This window comes from Tribolium castaneum, chromosome 3, assembly GCF_031307605.1.
Source record: "Tribolium castaneum strain GA2 chromosome 3, icTriCast1.1, whole genome shotgun sequence".
Taxonomy (NCBI): Eukaryota; Metazoa; Arthropoda; class Insecta; order Coleoptera; family Tenebrionidae; genus Tribolium; species Tribolium castaneum.
Window position 1 is genome coordinate 10589794 of NC_087396.1, and position 18647 is coordinate 10608440.

The window sequence follows — 18647 nt, forward strand, 5'->3', positions numbered from 1 at the left end:
TTATATTAAAACATAAAAATATAAAACAAGAAATGAGGTAATATGTATATATACCGATTTATTTTTTAACACTAACATATTACATGATATCACATGTTACTTGCACACAATCAAGTGTTGTACGTAATTATTATTGACGTCACGTCGATGTGGGACGAAGTACAAGTACTTTTACTTAAACCTAAAGGCCTAAATTTCCAGGAGAATTGCGCAGAATTAATAAATACAATTTGTCGTTGTCTTAATAATAAATAAAAATTTGGTATTAAATAAGGCACAATTTGTCCAGAAAATTCAGGCGTCGAAACAACATGTTTCAAAAAATCTTTTATTGCAATCTTATCAAAATATTTAAATTTCTGTGCACATATAATTTCTTTTAGAATAAAAAACACAGCTATTTTTCATAAAACTGTATAATATTGATTGCCTCACGGTTCAATTTTACTATTTTACAGAGGTGGAATAAAATTGCAATTTCAACAACTTAAGTTATCGTACCACAACAATTTCTTATTTCAATACTTTAAATATTTAACGATATTTAATTGTGCCCTTGTATTGTTATTTGTTACAAACTAATTTTCTCATTTAATTCACTGATGTTAATACAACACCTTTTAAATAAATAAATATCACCACAAAATTTGTACCATTCACCACTGTGCTCCATTAAATTATCGGTCGTCTTACTGTTTTATGTAATCTCATTTTTATAGTCGAGCGTTTTTATTGAAAGAAAAATATATTACTCTATGGTCGTAAGGAACAGGATTTAAAAGAGCACAGCGTGAATGCGGAGTAAAAAAATACAAAAATTGAAAATGAAGTGTCATGGCAAGAAACTGAAAAGCGTCTTTTTCACCAATTGATATTGGTGGAAAAGAGGCCAAGAAGAGAATTAACTAGCTATTAAATAACATGGTGTACACCTACAAACATCTCATTGTAGCCATCATCAAAGAAGTTTTGGGACGGTTTGAACAAGTATTTTAAGTTATCAACTTTATTCTTAAGCTTTTTAATATTTAGTAATACTGGCTCACAATTAATTCTTCTTGATAATGGCCAATGATGGACTAGATTCATCCTCCCAGCTGTTGAAATTTGTTACATTAAAATCTACATTTATAGAAACATCGACAGAAAAACAGGTTTGACATTAAACGTTGGGTAAAAAAATACAATTCTAACTTCTACGGTAACTTTAAAATTGAAGAAAGGAACATTGGGCATAGTTTTGAACTATTAGTTGTAAATTTACTCGTTTTGCGCGCGAATCAGTCAATAAAATGAACGAAATACTTAGGAAGGTTGTTCGCTGTGGCTTCAGCCTGGGAGTTATTTGTTACGTGTAGAACCATATTGCCAATTTAATTAATAAATTCACACATCATTTAAAATATATGTATAACATAGAAGTATTTACAAATATAGACCTAGTTAGAAATCTTCTCTTATTTACATTATGCACAATATATTACAAACCTATTTACAGAGGAATGCCCTGGCGGGTCAGTAACACGAAATAATATCAATAAACAAATAAAACTCATGTCTTGAGCTTAGTTAAGTTAATTGAGCGATGGAGATCAATCCGTTGCGATAAGTCTAGTGGGAAGTCCAAGACTTCCGACTTGCTAAGTACCTCAGTCCAATCGCTAAATAGAATATAAAAATAAAAACAGTCAACAATAGCTGCACAATTCCTGCACTGCACTGATGTCTTTAACTAAGTGATCACAACCTGAGGAAAGCGGAAGCACCAACATTCTGCTACGTACCTCCGACCAGCACGTGCATGAAGCCGTCCCATTCGTTGTCGGGTCGCGACGTCGACGGCTCCTTCCATTCGGGGGGATCACTCGACAGCCCCAGCTCCGCGTACAACTCGTTGTTGTTCAGCGATTCTAGATCCGTTTGGGACGTTAGGCTGAGCACGGAGCCCCAGTTGATGGGCCGCGTCATCTCGTCGTCCCCCAGGCCCGAGTCCGTGTCGGGGGCGGCGGACGGGAAGGGGGTGGCGCGCCCCGACGAGCACGTCATCTCTCGCAAACTCTGCTCGTAGCTGGGCTCAGGCACGGGGGAAGGTCTGCTCGGCGGCGACAGCTCCGGCAGCGCGTAGCTCGGCTCCGGGGGCTCCATCTGAAGCAAAAAATTCATTTTCCAAACATCCCAAAAACACGAAATATAATATGATTAAAAAAATATGTTTGACTTTTTCTTTTTTTAGATAATTTTTAAAGTCAAATATCACTTCTAGTTTGTGTTTTTTTAGTTATTTGAAGAGTTTAAGATTTATATTTTATCGAATACTATTCACAATTCATCTTCAATATGTGCACATATCTTAGTTACTTGTTAATGGTGCATTATGATAATTTTGGGTGCGAAATGAACCGAATTGGTTGGGAGTGTTGGCGTACCTCCATCTCGCGCTCGAGCCTCCTGAGGGTGTTGCAGATGAGCACCGAGCGGCGCAAGGAGGGGTCGGAGCACTGCCGGTACCTCGCCAGCTTGCACATGGAGAGGTTGAGGACGGCGAGCCGCCGCTGCCTGTAGCAGGGCACGTGGCACCACCGCGTCCGGCCATCACAGCACCGCGTCCGCATGGGCGGGGAAGCACCGAGTTCCAGGTACGATTTTCCGTTCTCCTCGCAGCGAATCGTCTGCTGCTGCGGGGGCTGGTAGTACTGCCAGTACTCCGACTGGTAGCGGTTGAAGGGCTGGCTGAACCTCGCCGGTTCGGGGATGCCGTCGTCCGACAGTTCGTCGTCGAACTCGTCGTCGTCCTCGTAATCGTCGCTGCTGGAGAGCAGCGTCGCCGCCAGCGACGGCGTGGGGGACCTCCAAGTGTCGCTGGGTACAGCCACGGCTTGAAGTCGCGCTATGCAATCGTCCGCCTCCCATCGACCGGACTTTGGAGGGGAGGAGTCTCCTGGAGCTGTCGCCGCTTCTAACTTGCGTTTCCCTGTAGTCGCCTGCAGACCCATCATGGCACAATTCTGCAACGGGGGAAACACCGAGATAAATGGATGCAAATGTGACTAAATCATTAACTAGCTTCGATTCAAACTCCAGCTAAGTTGAATTTTAATTGCTGGCACGAACTAAGGCTCTAATAGAAGAGTTTGTGTTGCCAAACTTTGGATAACAAAACGTAAAAGGATAAAAACGTGTCCACCGTTACAACGCTTTCCAACAGACTAAAATAACATTTAAAAAAATGCTTCCGCAGTAAAAACAGCCTTTTTATGGACAAAAAAGTCATTACAAATCGTTGGAAAAAAGGACAAAACGCTTGAATTAAATACAAAAGTACAAACGCATATTTTTATTTGTCTTTTCTTATAATACTTTCCCATAATGAATGCAATCATAAAAAAATGTTTATCCGCAAAAATAATAAAAATTACAACTTTTACGACTGAATATCATTTTTAAAAATTCATATTTCCGGTACCTATTAAAAAATCCTATACACCGAGTTTGGTAAATTTTTAACGATTTTTTCCTTAAGTTGTATTAATGCCTACATTTGAGGGTTCTTGAGTGCGTATAATACTATTTTTTCTACTACTGTGAATCAATTCTTTCGATGCGAGTGAATAGTTGGTTGCCTATATATAATATCAACTGCAATGCGTTGAGAAGCAGAATAATTATTTTAGTATTTACTTACTTATTTGACCGCATATTTTATGAAATATAGTCACATTTTCCCACGAATTGCATCGCAAAAATATTTGTTATTTAAGATTTTAACAAATGTTTTTTTTCTCTTTTTTTGTTTTCTTTAAATATTGAAAAATTAAGCATTAGATAGGTAGGTATGAAAGGGGGAAAAGAAGCAATTTCACGAAAAGTTTCGTCGAAACAATTGCGAAACAGTTCTTTGAATTTTTGTAAAATTGTTGGCGCTCTGTTGACTCATTAGCTGGAGAAACTACGGAAAATAAGGCATTAAAAGTTAGAGTGAACGTCGAATGAGTACGGTCCAACTCTTTTGATTTTCTATGAACGCTTTCTATTTAATTTAGTTATTCCTGCGCAAGTGAAGTCCTGCAGTCAGTAGCGAGTGGCCATAGGCCGGTCTCTCGAAGGCCGCTTAGTCGTAACTCGTCGCATGAGAAACTACTCTCTTCAAGGTTATCTGTGTTTAATCCTTCTCCCAACACACCTTGTGTAATTACCACAGGAATAATCTCTCCTCCCTCAATTATACAGTATCGACGCTAATTCGGCAAAATAAAGCAATTTCGATACGAAAGAAAAAACGTGGAATCAAACCCTGAACTCGTAACATTTTTACGTCCCTGAAGGAATTTTTCCAATGATTTTAATCCATTACCTTCACCCCTTCAGGTCTAAAAGTTTCGCTAATTTTATGTCTGCAATAAATAAAAGTCCCCCGAGATTTGAATATACAAATAAGATAACCCGAAGTATCACATGTTTTCAGTAATTACTTTTAAATTTAGCTTATCATGTTTCGAGAAACATTTTGAAAATCTTCCAGCGATAAGATTGAAAGGACGAAAGAAATGCAAATTCAGGACAGATGGGGAAACCGCCTCCCCCTGAAAAAGGACCCACTCGCCAAGTGGCGAAGATCCATCTACCTGGAGTTTTGGGAAAAAAAGCATTAGGGTAAACCCAGGTAGAAACCATCCGGGCGTTGGGACATCTGTTTCGAATTCAAACATCGCGCTGTTTCCGAAGAATTCACGAAATTATGGGAAAAATGAGCACGACGTTTGGAGATATGTGACGTAATTTGGTGACTCAAATCTGAAATACAATTTTCCATTACGTTCCCCGAAGTGCGGATGATATTCGGGGCTGGCAGGCAGCCGGGATTAGTAAGCGGGGCCCTCGCCTGGGGTAGCGGCCCTAACGCGGTCGAGGGGCTCACACGACGCAGGGAACTTCCCTCCACAAAAGCAGGGTCGGACGTCGCCCGCCGCTATACACGCCACCAGGCCTTATGGCACGCTCTGCGGCACTCAAACTTTCCAATTACGACGGAAACGAACAGACCCTCATTTCCAGCAATTCTATCCCGACTGTTCCTTCATTTTTACCCTCGGTATCAACAAATTCCGGCCCAAAAATTATTTTTTTAAGGTTTACCGTTCTTTTTGAACGGCTTTTAGGCTTAATGAGAGAACGTTGAAAAGTCAAAACGAATGTATAATTTACAACTAAGAAACAATTCTTATAATTTTTTCATTCTGCATTTTTTTAATTCAGAAGATGAGTGTTTAGTTTTTCCTAGAGGTTCTGCCTCGCTGAGTACGGGCTTGAATACATTACTCCATAAACAAGGGCGAATTTTTAGAAATAAAGTCCAAACCTGATAACCTGAAATAACTGCTAATAACTGGAGTTATCAAATACGTAACGCTTTTAATAAATACTTAAATAATAAATTACTTACTTTACTTTTTTCGTGCATTTTTCATCAAAAATATCGATGGTTTAGTAAAATTTCGTCGTTTTTTGGGTTTAATTAAGTGGTGTTACCTGTCTTTTTCGGGCGCTTAAATACGTAAATACAAAAATTTTCACGAGATTTTAAACTGAAACGTAAAATTATCGTACTACAGGTCAACAATGACTTGGGTTTCCATTCTTTGGGCAAGTTGAAAATTCAATTACGTTAAAAAAAAATTGACAAATATAACGCGAAAAGTTCTGAATTCAAATCAAATAAAAAAACCTTTTGAGTAATCCGTGTTTTCTACAAAATATTGTGTGTTAAAAATCTTAATGAGGAATAATTCCATTGGAAGTGTATGCCAGAATAAATGAGTGCGTAAATCTTGGGGAAATTTATGAGTTTATTCATGTATCGTGTAACCAGTTCACGACATAAAAAATAGTTAAAGGGTTTTATGACCCTGCGGTGCCTTATAAGTCATACAATAGTGCGGATTTTTGAAAATCAGTATGAATGTAGTGTGTGAAAGGAGGTTTGGGAACCACTGGAAGGCAGAGAACGAGGGTAACTTGGATGACTAGCGTTCACCAGTGGAATAGCATTATCGACGCATGCGTTGTACTTTATCATTGTAACAACGTCGTGCAGAAAACAGCGCTAAATGGGGAAATTTCCATGTTTCTTGTACGCTCTCATAAACGCGGGTTATATTTGAAACTATGCACGTTTCGCCCTCGTGTGATAACGCCAGAGAGGGCTTTTTTTTCGCTCACAATTCATCAATTTTATTTTCTCTCAAACGTTCGTTTAAATAATTAGCTGAGTTCGGTACTTTTCCTTCACGACCTAGTTTGGACGATGAACTGACACTACCTGGCTCCATCTACCGTTCAATCGGTACCAACCAGGTTCCAAACTCCAGCTCAGAGCATTATTATTAATAAAACCGCAAACGAATTCAGCGAATTGTTTTAAACTATAATTATTTTCGAATTACGGCACAAGGTGAGAAGCGGCCGCAAAAAAGTGCATTTATATCAGCCAGCTCGAATGATAAGAACAAGTCACAAGGGCTGTATAAATCTACCCCAGTATCATTTGTCATTTTCAAATATCACGAGGATATTACGACCGGGCGAAAGAGACGGTCAGCAGGATCTTGTGTCAGACAAGGACAAAGGAAATTTACAAAACGAAAACGCTGAAAGTTAAAACGCTATAATGGTAGACGAGCAAAGAGGGAAAAAGGGTTTATTGCACAATTCAAACAATCAAAAGCGGATTTCGGCAAAAAATTCAAAACTTTTCAATATGAATAATTTAATGTCACTTAGTTGGGTTCCGAAATGCTGATTTGGTGGCCGTTAATCAGTTTCGGCTTTAATTAATATGTGGGGAATCCACAAATGTGTGTAAAAAAATGTCAATCCAAGTCGGGCCAGGGCGAGCGTTGCCAACCCTCCTCATCAAATTACCCTAACTCAAACTAAACTAAAAGCCGGGATAGAACAAAATATGACTCAACAAACTTTAAAATTGTCCCTTCCATACGGCTCAAAGCTGTTTTCCCCATTAATTTCCTTTAGAGGGGGAACAAAGTTCAAAACGGCCCAAAAATATATTCCCGGAGTTCACCCTCGCTCTTCGCTCGTGACAAAAACGCAGTTCACGTCACAAAAAGCCAGCTTCGACGGCAAAAAGCTCGCCGCTTCGCCGGAAAGAGAAGGACGGCGTTAGTGCACCGTGTGGACAATTTCAAATTAGAATCGAGCAACCCGAGAGCACCGTTCGCATTTTGTTTTTGCCGGTTGTTGAGTACTAACGGGGTAACGTAGGCGCGTTGCTATGACGACGAGCCAATAGCAGCGCGGCTCTCCCCTCCACCGCTCGCCGTCATGTTCACGCGATTTGCTTTTATACATCAGTATTTTTTACGTTCGTGGTTCGTCCTTAATTTCGCTCAGGAGCTCGAAGGCAACGTTTGCCCGTTGCAAATATTAACCGAAGCCGCTGTTGGGACCGAAGGTTTTTCTCTTATTTTTCGAAAAACCGACGCCGAAGCTCGGCGGCGGCAAGGCGTTCGCGCAAGCACCGCCCACTACAAATATCCGATATCAATACCAAAGCGCCCCTCCACTCGGGAAACAAAAAAAGCACGTGGTGTTGCCTAATGCAATTATCCTTATTTTGTTTGGATACTCTTGTCAAAATTCACGTGGGCACAGCCTTGGCTCTAATTCGATCAAAATCGAAATGAGAAATTCCCCAAACCCGCCGGCATTTTTCGAAATTTCAAAGAGCGCCCGATTATTTTAATTAGAGCCCTATCAGGCCCGGACCCGCTCGTCCGACCCTCCCAGTAAGGCTACAAGGCGCCCTCACTTCAATCACAAACTTCCATTACAATTGTATAAAATATAAACATATTATACTGGGTGTCTCAAATAATTTTGCCAAGGTGACTTAAGTCCTATTAGGAAATCTCCAAAATTGAAATGTTTAGAGAGAAACACATTCTGAAACTCAATTTTGTCCAATAAAACAATTTCACATTTTATCCAATCATATCTTCTTTGTTTTATCAAAGATACACATCTGAAATAAAAACTTTATAGAAGAAGAAACCTTTTTAAGTCTGTCTTTTAGTGTTTTTTTCTACACTTCAATAAAAAATACCAAACCAAAATTTTGAAGATTACGTTTGTAGAACTCAGACCCGTAACTCAGTTTTTCGAAATGAAATTCCCCAACTTTTATTTCACTAAATGAAGAACAGTAATTTACTTAATTTTGCATCAATCTGTTTTAAGAGTCCTTATACTTATTTGTCATTATTTTATTTTTATGTTGTTTTCTTTTGACGGAAAGTATAACAAAATTGAACAGATTTACAGAACACGATTTTTAGTGCGGAATAACTTGAAAATCTTTTTTATTGGACGGATTTTCTGTACAATACGAACTAAAATTTTGGATATTTTTTTCTTCTTCACTTCATTGCACGAACAAAAAGAGAAAGACTGGAGTGAAAATTCCTACGCTTTTGTGTCAAGACAGAAGACACTAAGAACACGAAATTTAGTTAAGAAAATAAATGACTTTATTAATTTATTAGGATCGATCAGATAAAAACATTCCTTAAAATTTATTCTAAAAATTAAATAAAATATGATTTCTTGGTAACTATCCCATTACGCTTATGAACGGGGTCCATTTCTGGTGATATAGCACAAAACCAACATAAAAAATGCACAAATGATAAAGCAGTGTCCAAATAAGGTCAAGAGACCGTTTTTCATACTATTTCTGTATTTATTACCATTATACAACTTTCTTATTACGAGAAAAGACCAAAAGTAAATGAGTGATTGATTGCTATAGATTTTGAAAGGGAACCCAAATATGAAGAACGTTTGTTCTGTGGCTCGTCCTTTTTCCAAAAAAAAGTTTTTCGTATGTGGGATTCCCCGGCGGCCGGCCGCAGTCCGGCCCTGCGCGCATTCAAACAAGTGAAGCTTTCGGCGGTCACATGACTTGTAAAGTAGCGCCTCGCCGCATCATTCAAGCGAACGACAAATCAAGAGTTTTTTCACAATAATACGTCAGTATCTTTGCGCTACCGCTAGAGAAAAGTTCAGAGCTTGGCCTTCTTTTGCCCGGAACACGGTGTCCCCGGACTCGTTCGGCTCCTTCCGGAGGGGTTTTGTGGCGCTCGGCTCGTCCGACCGAGTGCGCTCCAAGCCAGGCTCATTTTCTCTTATCGCTAGACCGGAGGCCCAGGCAAGGGGAGAGCTACAAGGACCAAAATCGCGCAGCAGTGCGTCCATTTGCACGGAGGACTCGCGATTGTGGTCCTTAGAGCACGACATTGCGCAGATATTGTGCCTCTAAAACAAACACCGCTCCAACTTTCTTTAGCTCGGCGTTATTACAGCAGCGCAAAACGAATGTTTTTTAACCACTTGTTTACTTCATCGCACGACGTCTAATTGCACTGATTGGAGGCACGTGCGACAGTGATTCACATCAATTTAATACAGGACGAGTCGCCAAACCCGTCCGAGATCAATTAGAAACGCCGATAAGCAAAAATACGGATTTCTGGCCGAAAAAAGTTGTAAAACCGACTAATTAGCGCATTCTTGGGGGGAAAAAGATACAGAACCGGTCATACGCCAATTACTCTCGCTCTTCGCCGTGGCGTGCCATCAATTGACACAGGCGACGGCTGTAAATGGCGTAATGAAAGCGACAAACAGCGCCGTCATAACCTAAAATAGAAGTAGAGCCAAGTGCACAGCAATTCCAGCAGAGATAAAAGGACCAGTTTGCATCTCTTCGGTCAACTTTGACCTAGTGCAATGTTTGCACTCCTGTCAACCACGTGGCCACGTCACGTGACAGGTTATACAGCTTGCTGGCACTGCATGTAAATCCCCGGTTGGCAAATAAGCAATTTGTATATCAGACAGATAAGGTTTATGCGAGCCACGGTAGTTCTTTCCACCGATTTATTACCTATTGGGAAGCTATTTCTGTTAAACACTGTCTTTAATACAGCCTCCGAGATAACACTTATTTATGTTAAAAGTTAATCAGTTAAGAACCCGCCCGTAATGTGAAAAAGTGGAAATCATTTTTATTGCGATGGTGGCGATGGGAAAATGTTGCGAAATCGACCGAACTTATCTAGATCACGTCAACAATGATTATATGACAAAAACAAAGTTATCCCGTTATCGATAAATCTAATACATGCCGCCGGAGACAATTTAATATAATAGGTGAAGGGCCAAATGCAACAGCATTTAATCGAGACCGGCTTTATGGGGTGCAAATGCTAAATGAACAAAGCTCAAAACCGGCCATTTTGCCACAGGAGAGACCAATTACCGACCGAAATTATTTCACTCCGAACGGATTTTTCTCGCACTTTTTTACACATAGACCAAATCCATTCATTAGTTCTAAATGATAAATGTAGATCAGACACCGCACTAATGGCTGTTTTAAATTTCATTTATAACGCCGCCACATACAAAGGGTCTTAAAACCAACACACCATTTTAATTTAATGACCACCAAATAATTTCGGTCTCATTATTTTGGTAAAATCGACTGCATATTTTATACAGAGAAGAGTGTGATTCAGGAGATTTGGTAACAAATCAACTAAACTAAAAAGTCATTTTCTAAGTAACACGTCCGTATTAGCGAGGCTCTACTGTAATTTTGAAAACATAATTATATTATTCTGAACATAAAACTAATGTTATACGAAGGGAGGTTGTAATTATTTTGTATACCGAGGGGTTATAAGTTCCAAAAAATTAACAGAATTTATAAACCAACATTACGATTCCGCTCTGTCCACACCGTGATTAGATTTATTTATTTGCAACATCATGACGGCTAACCCTGGCACATAAATATAACCACAATTTCGACAAAGCTAAAATCGGATTGCCGTAAGTTTTATACGGAGTGTTTATTAATAAATTTGTGTATTAAAACATTTAATTCACACAGCATCAGGTAAATAAAATGCGGTTAAATAGCGAGATAAACGCGTATCAAAGCGCCGATTAATAATGTTTTAATTCAATTTATTAGCACGTTAAATCAGCATAAATCAAACAATAATACGTCCTGACCTCAAAACAACTCGTCGGGAGGTTTTAATTTATTGATGATGAATATCGGCGCGTTCCATCTGCCGAAATTAAAAACAAATTATATCAATGAGCCGATAAAAGCAACAAATTTGTAAGAGAGCTCGTAAAATAACAATTAAGCGAAGCGGAAGTGGTTTACGCTTACGACACTCGATTGATTCATGAATGAAGTATAAAAATACAATTTAAGTATTTAATAAGTTGTCATATCAACAAAACAAACAATTAATATTAGGTTGACCCAGGTTAGTGAACACTTTAATTTATTTCATGGCATTAACAGCTTTATTATGTAAATAAGCAGGCGAGATAAAAAAGATTAGTTTTTTCCAATTGTGTTCATTTATGAGATATTTATGTAATACTCTATTCGCGATCTTTGAACTCGTTCCTCAAATAAATCAATGGCGAATCAGGTGTTTCTTTTAATTCGCGGTGATTAATGATGATGATCGCTCCGAACAAAAGTTTATAGGACGTCGGCCCTAATAAAAACTACCACAAATCGGCCATAAAACCCTCACAAATTTTATTAACCAGTGTATTAATTTATTGTGGGTTTCTCAATGGTGTGTAAACGCTCCCTTTTTTGGGCACTCGCCTAACAACCTGTAACTTCCCTTTGCTTTGTCAAAACAATGAATCAGTTGTTGGATTGAGCAATGCTGTGGTTAAGGTCACGACCTAAATCCTTGTCGACGTGACACAAGGAATTATTAAACACCACGGACCCCGGAGTGCCGAAAGTGCATTCTTTCGCCCGATGGCGATAATCCAACACAAATCATTTGAAAATCGATTCGTACATCATTGATTTTCAAAACTGATTTGTGCTCCAAACGATTTACAAATGATAAAAACAATCAATTATTTATTAGAATCACATTAGAACGCCATTAACACATGCAAAAATTGTCGCATTTGAATAAATCGAGAATTTGCCCAGACAGAGGTGATTGTAATCTACAGGTGCAATAAATAATTAATAGCTACTAATGCAAATCGCACAAGATGTACAATTAATATGCAAATACATTTACTGCGGTGCTTGTGAGTTGCAACACAAATTGGCCAGGACAGTGCTCTATTTCTCTGATTGTTTACTATTGCTATTAATTAATCACCCAATACTGACACAATAATTAAAATGTCAGAATTCTTTTCGTAAGATATTTCTGAACCTCGTGAAGTGTGCTAGTTGGCAAACAAGTACGGTGTAAAAAATGTTTCGCCATTGTTTCTGACTAAAAGCGTGGACAAGAAGCCCAAGAAGATATTATTCGAAAAAAGCTGCGTCTTTGAACAATTCGATGACTTTCTAGGAACGATGAAGGAAATCGGAGCACGACGGTTTAATGAGGCAAGGATACTCACTTTATCTTAGCGACTGATAATGATATCGAGAATTAAAAGTCAAGACATACAGTGGTAAGTTTAACAACTTCCAAAGTCGTTCTGCCATTTTGCGTGAGCATAACACGACCATAGATGAGTTTCAAACTAATTTGCTAATTTGCGCCCCAAAACGACCCGCGTTCATGTCGGAACGAATGTTTTCACGTCATTTTATGAAAATGGGAAGTCGATCATAATAAGTATTTGTAATAATAATAAGGTAAAGACAGTCACTTTGTAGCCGTAAAATAATTACTGTTGACCAAAAACTAAAAATATAGTAAAGCTGCTTTATAATTTTAAATTAAAATTGTATAATTTACAATTAAAACGCAGCAGAAAAGATTGTTGACAAGATCATCAGACATTCATGGAAATCATTTAGCTCATAAGTAAATCAGCACGTTCTTTAGCTTCATTCAAACAATTTCAAAAAATAATGGCAATAATTTCTTACTGTCTTACTGCCAAAAATTTATCAAAATAGATGCAACCACGGATTCAAGTTATAACAACGTATAATCAGTGCTATAACATGCATGAAAAAAAAATAAGCCGGAGGTTTCAGCACCCTTAGCACCTTTAGCCGAGATCAAAAATTTTGTAAAGAACGAAAAATAGTTGCGTGTTAACAGTAGATAACAATGTAAGAAATTAATAAAATTTTGAAATAGTCATTGTAAACTTTAATTTCAACATTTATCTAACTGGTAAATCGTAAGAACAGTTTACTAAAGCCGCCCAAGATTGAATCACGTTCACAGTGGAAACCCTATGTGTTTTCGGTTTAGTAATTAATTTTGTGCAAAAAATTATTAAAAACACTATTTTTCAAAAAAAAATAGACTTTGTAAAAAAAACTGGGCAAAAAATTAAAATAATACACTGCTAAGTAGCATTTGACTTCTGCTGCTTTTTGTAATTTTTTCAGTGTAAAATGAAACAGCGTACTTTGCCCAGTGGCCAATGACAAGACGTTTGTCAAGAAGCACGCTTTAATCACGCCGTTTCACAAATGCAGCGAATGCAAAGCGTAATACAATTCGTAAAATTGAAACACTCACTCTCTTTTCAAATACTTTAATAAGGGCCGGTTTACAGAAAGTTAAACCTAAAGGGATAACCGTGCATTAACTTTTAAGATGGAATGAATTTTTAATTCGCTAATTATTAGGCTTTATTATTCTCAATTTTTTTCATCGATGTTTATTCGGTAAGCTATGACAAGTATCACCAAAATAAACTAATAAGAAGCATCACATTCAGCCCTACTTAAGTCTTTTAAAATACTTTATCTTTATTTTACTGTAATCATTAATCAATGAATCGCAGATATGTAGATACTGTATTTTTCTCTCACAAAATATTTTGAACATTTTAGCTGGTCACATCAGTTATCGCTGTAGAGAAAATTTTCAAATTTAAAAAATTAAAAATGTTCAAATTTAGATAAAATTGTCGGTTAAAAAAATTACTTCAAAAGGCCAATCTCTCCTGATATTACAGAACTTATTTTTGCACCAGATAGAAAATGGAAAATAAATGTAAAGAAAAAAGCGGTCCTAAATGTCAACTAAATTAAATAAAAATAGTATACATGAGCCCCTAATGCTTGTTTAAAATGCCCACGTATAGTTTTCCCGTGCAACAGCAAGGAAGTCTTGTACATCGATAAACGTGTGTATAAAAATAAAAGTACGTGGGAATGCGGTTTTCTCGGAAGAGGGCACAACAAAGGTAGAAAATAAAAATAATTTGTAAGGCAGCAAATCGGCGCTAAATCTGCGCTGAATGGCGTTTAGTCCGAAGTTATGAATGATGTTCACTTTCGATTACGGCGGTATCGGCGAGGGTGAGCCGTTCGTTCGATTTGGCATAAGTAGGACAAGAGATAAAAGTCAGGAGTGTATAAGCAAGTTGAAGAATGCGTCGTTGGTCGTTGCGGCCTCTATCCGTAGCCATGCCATTCATGAATTGTCGTCGTCTGTGAAAGACCGCGCTACTTGCATAACCTGTAACCCGTACGACCCAAGACATGACAATTGCAGCGCTTTGGCGCGTGCCGCCTGTCACTTGTCGGCACGAACTGCTAAATTAGTGGTAGACACACATGTGAGCGGCCAATAATGCAATAAAAACGGGCAGGGGGCGGGCCCACGTGCCGCTGGACCCAATCGGAAGTGTGTATGGTGTGACATTACCTGTTCCTTCATTCACTTCAGATATCTGGCAGGTTGCGCGAGGTCAGTGGCGAGGCATGATTGATGGCTCGATGAGGCATGATTTGCCGTTTTATGACGTTTTTACGGGCGATCTAGTTGGCCGCGCGTTCGCCATTGTGCTGCGATGCTAATTACTGTTTACTCTCTCGGTCTAACAGGTGTTTGAGATAAGCGGCGGCGACAACTTCCATCATTGACGGATGCTAACAACATTTTAAGCGCCACCTCATGACACTCGCGAGCAACTTTACACAATCGCATAATTTACGATTTGTTACGCTTTAGCGTAAACATCGCGACTCATTCATGAAAATTCTAATACTTCGGAAGCGGGACACTGCTGCTTGCTCTTTTCCGCATACTTCACTCAACTTTCCACGGCTTTGTCGAAGCGAAAAGATGCGCTCATTCATTTTTTACGAGATGGATACGAGGACTATTTCAACGACACTTTGCACACATAAAGAATCGACCTAAGCAGTTTTCTGCTCTGCAGAGACTGCTTATAAAGAGATTACTTCAAAAATTTATGCATACCTACGAGCTATTTACCAAATCGCACCAAACGTTTTACCGCATTTTTAATAACGACCACAAACAGTGACTTCAATATTTCTTTCACTATTCGGTAAGAATTGAGCCCAATAAACCGATAAAGAGATGACTTGACTCCCAAAGCAGGAAGCGTAATGATGGTTACCCCAACAATAAAGGGATTAACACTATAAGCTCATTAAACAAATTTCTCACAAATTTATGGCATTACAGGTAAAGATGTGGTAAACCCCCATGAAGAGTGAATTTATAAATGTGTAATGGGATAAGTAGGTAGGTATCTATTATTGCTTTTGACTTTGTTAAACCCATATTAAAGCGAACACAGGTAGAAAAAACGATTTTTGCACCTGATTTGTGCAAACATATTTCATTTAGGTAGGTAAATAACTTTTTTCTGTGAGACTAGTGACATGTTTTAATTTTAAATTAAAATATTAAAATTCGACAAAAATCATTAATTTTTCTGTATGACTACTGCCAAATCATTTAAAATCTATCTGAATTTTAAATTATAAATGAAGTATTAATAAATAGATGTTCAACACTGTTAAAATCTGTAGTTAAAAATTGGACAAAAAAATGTGAAATTGTGCCGCTAGAATTACTTTATTGGTCACTATAGATGTATCTGTGTTGAGCGTTAATGATTTAAAATACCTGAAATAGGTAGATAGATCTACCTACCTATTCGTAGATACGCGATAAACGTGAAAATTAAAGGATAAAGGAAAAATTATTGTTCTATGTCAACAACCATTTTAGCTATTGAAATGTTACTTACAGATTTAAATACTGATGTTTTAGTTTTTTGTAAATTTATTATTCGAAAACTAAGAATATGTATGCAACAATAATAGAAAAATTAAATTTTTACCATTTCAAAAAAAAATCAAACCTTACGGCCTTAGTATTTTTTTGCAATTTGCCGCCATTTTGATGCTTTAATACACAGATCTATAGCCGGAAATGCTTTTTTTAATTAGTTCAGTAAATGGTTCCGATAAATTTACTAAAATTTGCAGTGGAGATATTTTATCAAAAATTGTTTATTCATTAAAAAGGAGACGGAAGAACCTCTTGTGTGAAGAAGCTTTGAAGAAGCTTTTGTGGACTTGATCCTTCGAATTTTTTTTGACAACAATGTGTTTGACAGTAATTTGGGTTGTTTGTTAGGTATAACAGTGTTAAAAAAAACCTTCTTTTGAAAAAAACAGGAACTGTAAATTTGAAATTCATGGTGTTAGTTTATTGATCAACACCCTTAACAGGAATATTTTTCTTTATTTAAATTACGCTTTATTGAAAAATAAAAGTATTAAAACCCCAACTTAGATGTAATTAACTCGGTTTGCAATTTAATTCTGTCCAAATTATCAAAACCCTTAACCAAAAATCCGTCCGTTTTCATCCACGAAGGCGCAACAACGTGTTCGAACCTAGTACCGTTCTATTTTTAACGAATTGCGAAGACGCTAGGGGCCCCTCGGGCCCCAAAATAACTCGCTCCAAACCACACCGTCGAAATACAGTGTGATTCATTACAAATCCAAACTTCCGACAGGACATCCACCGCCCCCAAGACCTGTTCTTCCCCCGATTTTCGGCAAAGATTCGCCCGCGAAAAATGCATTGGCACGTTGTAAGTGAACTTACTCATTGAATGAACGCATGTCATTGTGATGTGTACAGCACGGTAGTTACGCCCACCGTTGCCATGGTTACGACACCAACGCGGTGTTATTAGACCCGCTATCCTAAACAATCGATATAATATGGCAACTTTTCTGTCATGACTGTTAATTTTTTTTTAATGTTAAATGCAGAGAAATGGTGGATTCGAAGTGGATTTGCAATAGAACCGAGAGGCGCTGCTTGAGAGTAAACGGGACTAATATTCACTAGCGCTTTAGAAAGCGGGACACTGCTGATATCTTTATAATACCTACAGTTCCGCGAGTGTAACTTTTATTTTCGTTTTTTCTGGTACGAGTTGTCTTAAGACAGTCACTCAACACCAAGACTCAGCCCTTTTTTCACGTTTTTAAACAAATAAAAATCATATTACCACTGACATGGCGTGTCAAAAATTCGAATGTCGTGTTTTCTTAACCTCACATTTGATACAATTAATTTGGTACTGAAGTAATAATAACTGATTGGTCCTTGCTTTGTAATTTTTTCCGAAACTTGATTTGTTGAAAAATGGTGATTAATGGGTGAAGTCCCGAAAATTCGCCACTAAATAAGTCGAAATTTCCGAAAAAAAAGTGAGCGTCGTAAACAGCCAACCGTCTGAGTGTGGCGCCTGCCCCCTCCACTTTTCTGTCTTGAAGTACAAGACTAATGTCCAATCGGCCACGCCGAGTGGTGGGGATGTTCCAGCGGTTGGTTGCCGCGCGCTGCATGCCAACGCGTCAACTGGTCGACTGTACATAAAACCATTTCAATGCACTGCGATCCCGCTCGTTTCAAAACAAAACACATGCGGAGATAGCATAGGTAACTAGATCGAGTTTGACAGTTGTCACGTGGAATGAAAATTTTGAAAAAGCTGACTGAAAATCGGCGTTTCGTGGCCAGATTTCGGCCGGGACGCGTTGTGGGGCCCACGGGGCGGCAAACTGCCGGAAAAAAAACGGCTTCCACGGCCGCAAAGGGGGTTTTTGCGAGTTGGAGGAAGCGGTGCAAATCGGCGTTTCGGCCGATTTCGGGGGAAAAACCGGCGTCGGGGCGATTTTCGGGGAAAAACCGACTCACCTGAGATTCAAACCACATGATTAATTTGGGCTGGGGGATGTCATTGTTGCGTAGTGCAACATGTCACTTGAAGAACACACTATCACATGCATGAACTATCGTGCACAGAGCGATACACAGTCTAACAGAGTGCGCAGGCAAAATACGGCAGCGCCAAGACCGGTCTGAAAACATCGGTCGTCCTCGGCCCTCATCGGCCGGGGTCGGCCCACCTGCATATCATACCCACAACCGACTGAAAGGTTAGGTTAGATGAAAATATTCCAGCTCTGTCAAGGCGGCTTTTGGGACTTTCAAAATCATGCCTACTTGATCGCCGCATTTCAGCTACAGCCGCTGAAAAACGGAGCCTAGCAGCTGAAACAAGCATTCTTTTTTTCCGAAAATGCTTACATTACGCAATTAAAGTCTACTCCAATTAATCGCGCATTTTTCAGCCAGACGCACTGGCGGTGTTTACGTTTCAGGACGAATTTTCACGCGCGAATACAAATCAATTTTTGTCCCGGAAAAATTAACAAACCCCGCAGTTTTCGGTGGCTGAAAACTCGAAATGCGAAAGCGGGAATAAAATAAATGTCGACACGACAACAATTT

General features: G+C 38.6%; 1 protein-coding gene across 1 annotated transcript; it reads right to left on the minus strand.

The window, feature by feature from the left end:
• Positions 1 to 33: 33 nt before the first annotated feature.
• On the minus strand, positions 34 to 18215 carry tara (taranis). Its single transcript, XM_008198102.3, has 3 exons — positions 18051 to 18215; positions 2427 to 3005; positions 34 to 2145 (listed from the first exon to the last, which is right to left on the minus strand). Exons 1-3 carry the CDS (start codon positions 18066 to 18068, stop codon positions 1777 to 1779), a joined length of 966 nt encoding a protein of 321 aa, XP_008196324.1. The 5' UTR covers positions 18069 to 18215; the 3' UTR covers positions 34 to 1776.
• Between the last annotated feature and the right edge of the window lie 432 nt (positions 18216 to 18647).

What these genes read in the sequence shown, in the direction of transcription:
- tara (XM_008198102.3), bottom strand. An exon ending in GGCTCGAGCGCGAGATGGAG is followed by an intron (nt 2,146 to 2,426) that starts GTACGCCAACAC and finishes TTTTTGCTTCAG; the next exon opens with ATGGAGCCCCCGGAGCCGAG.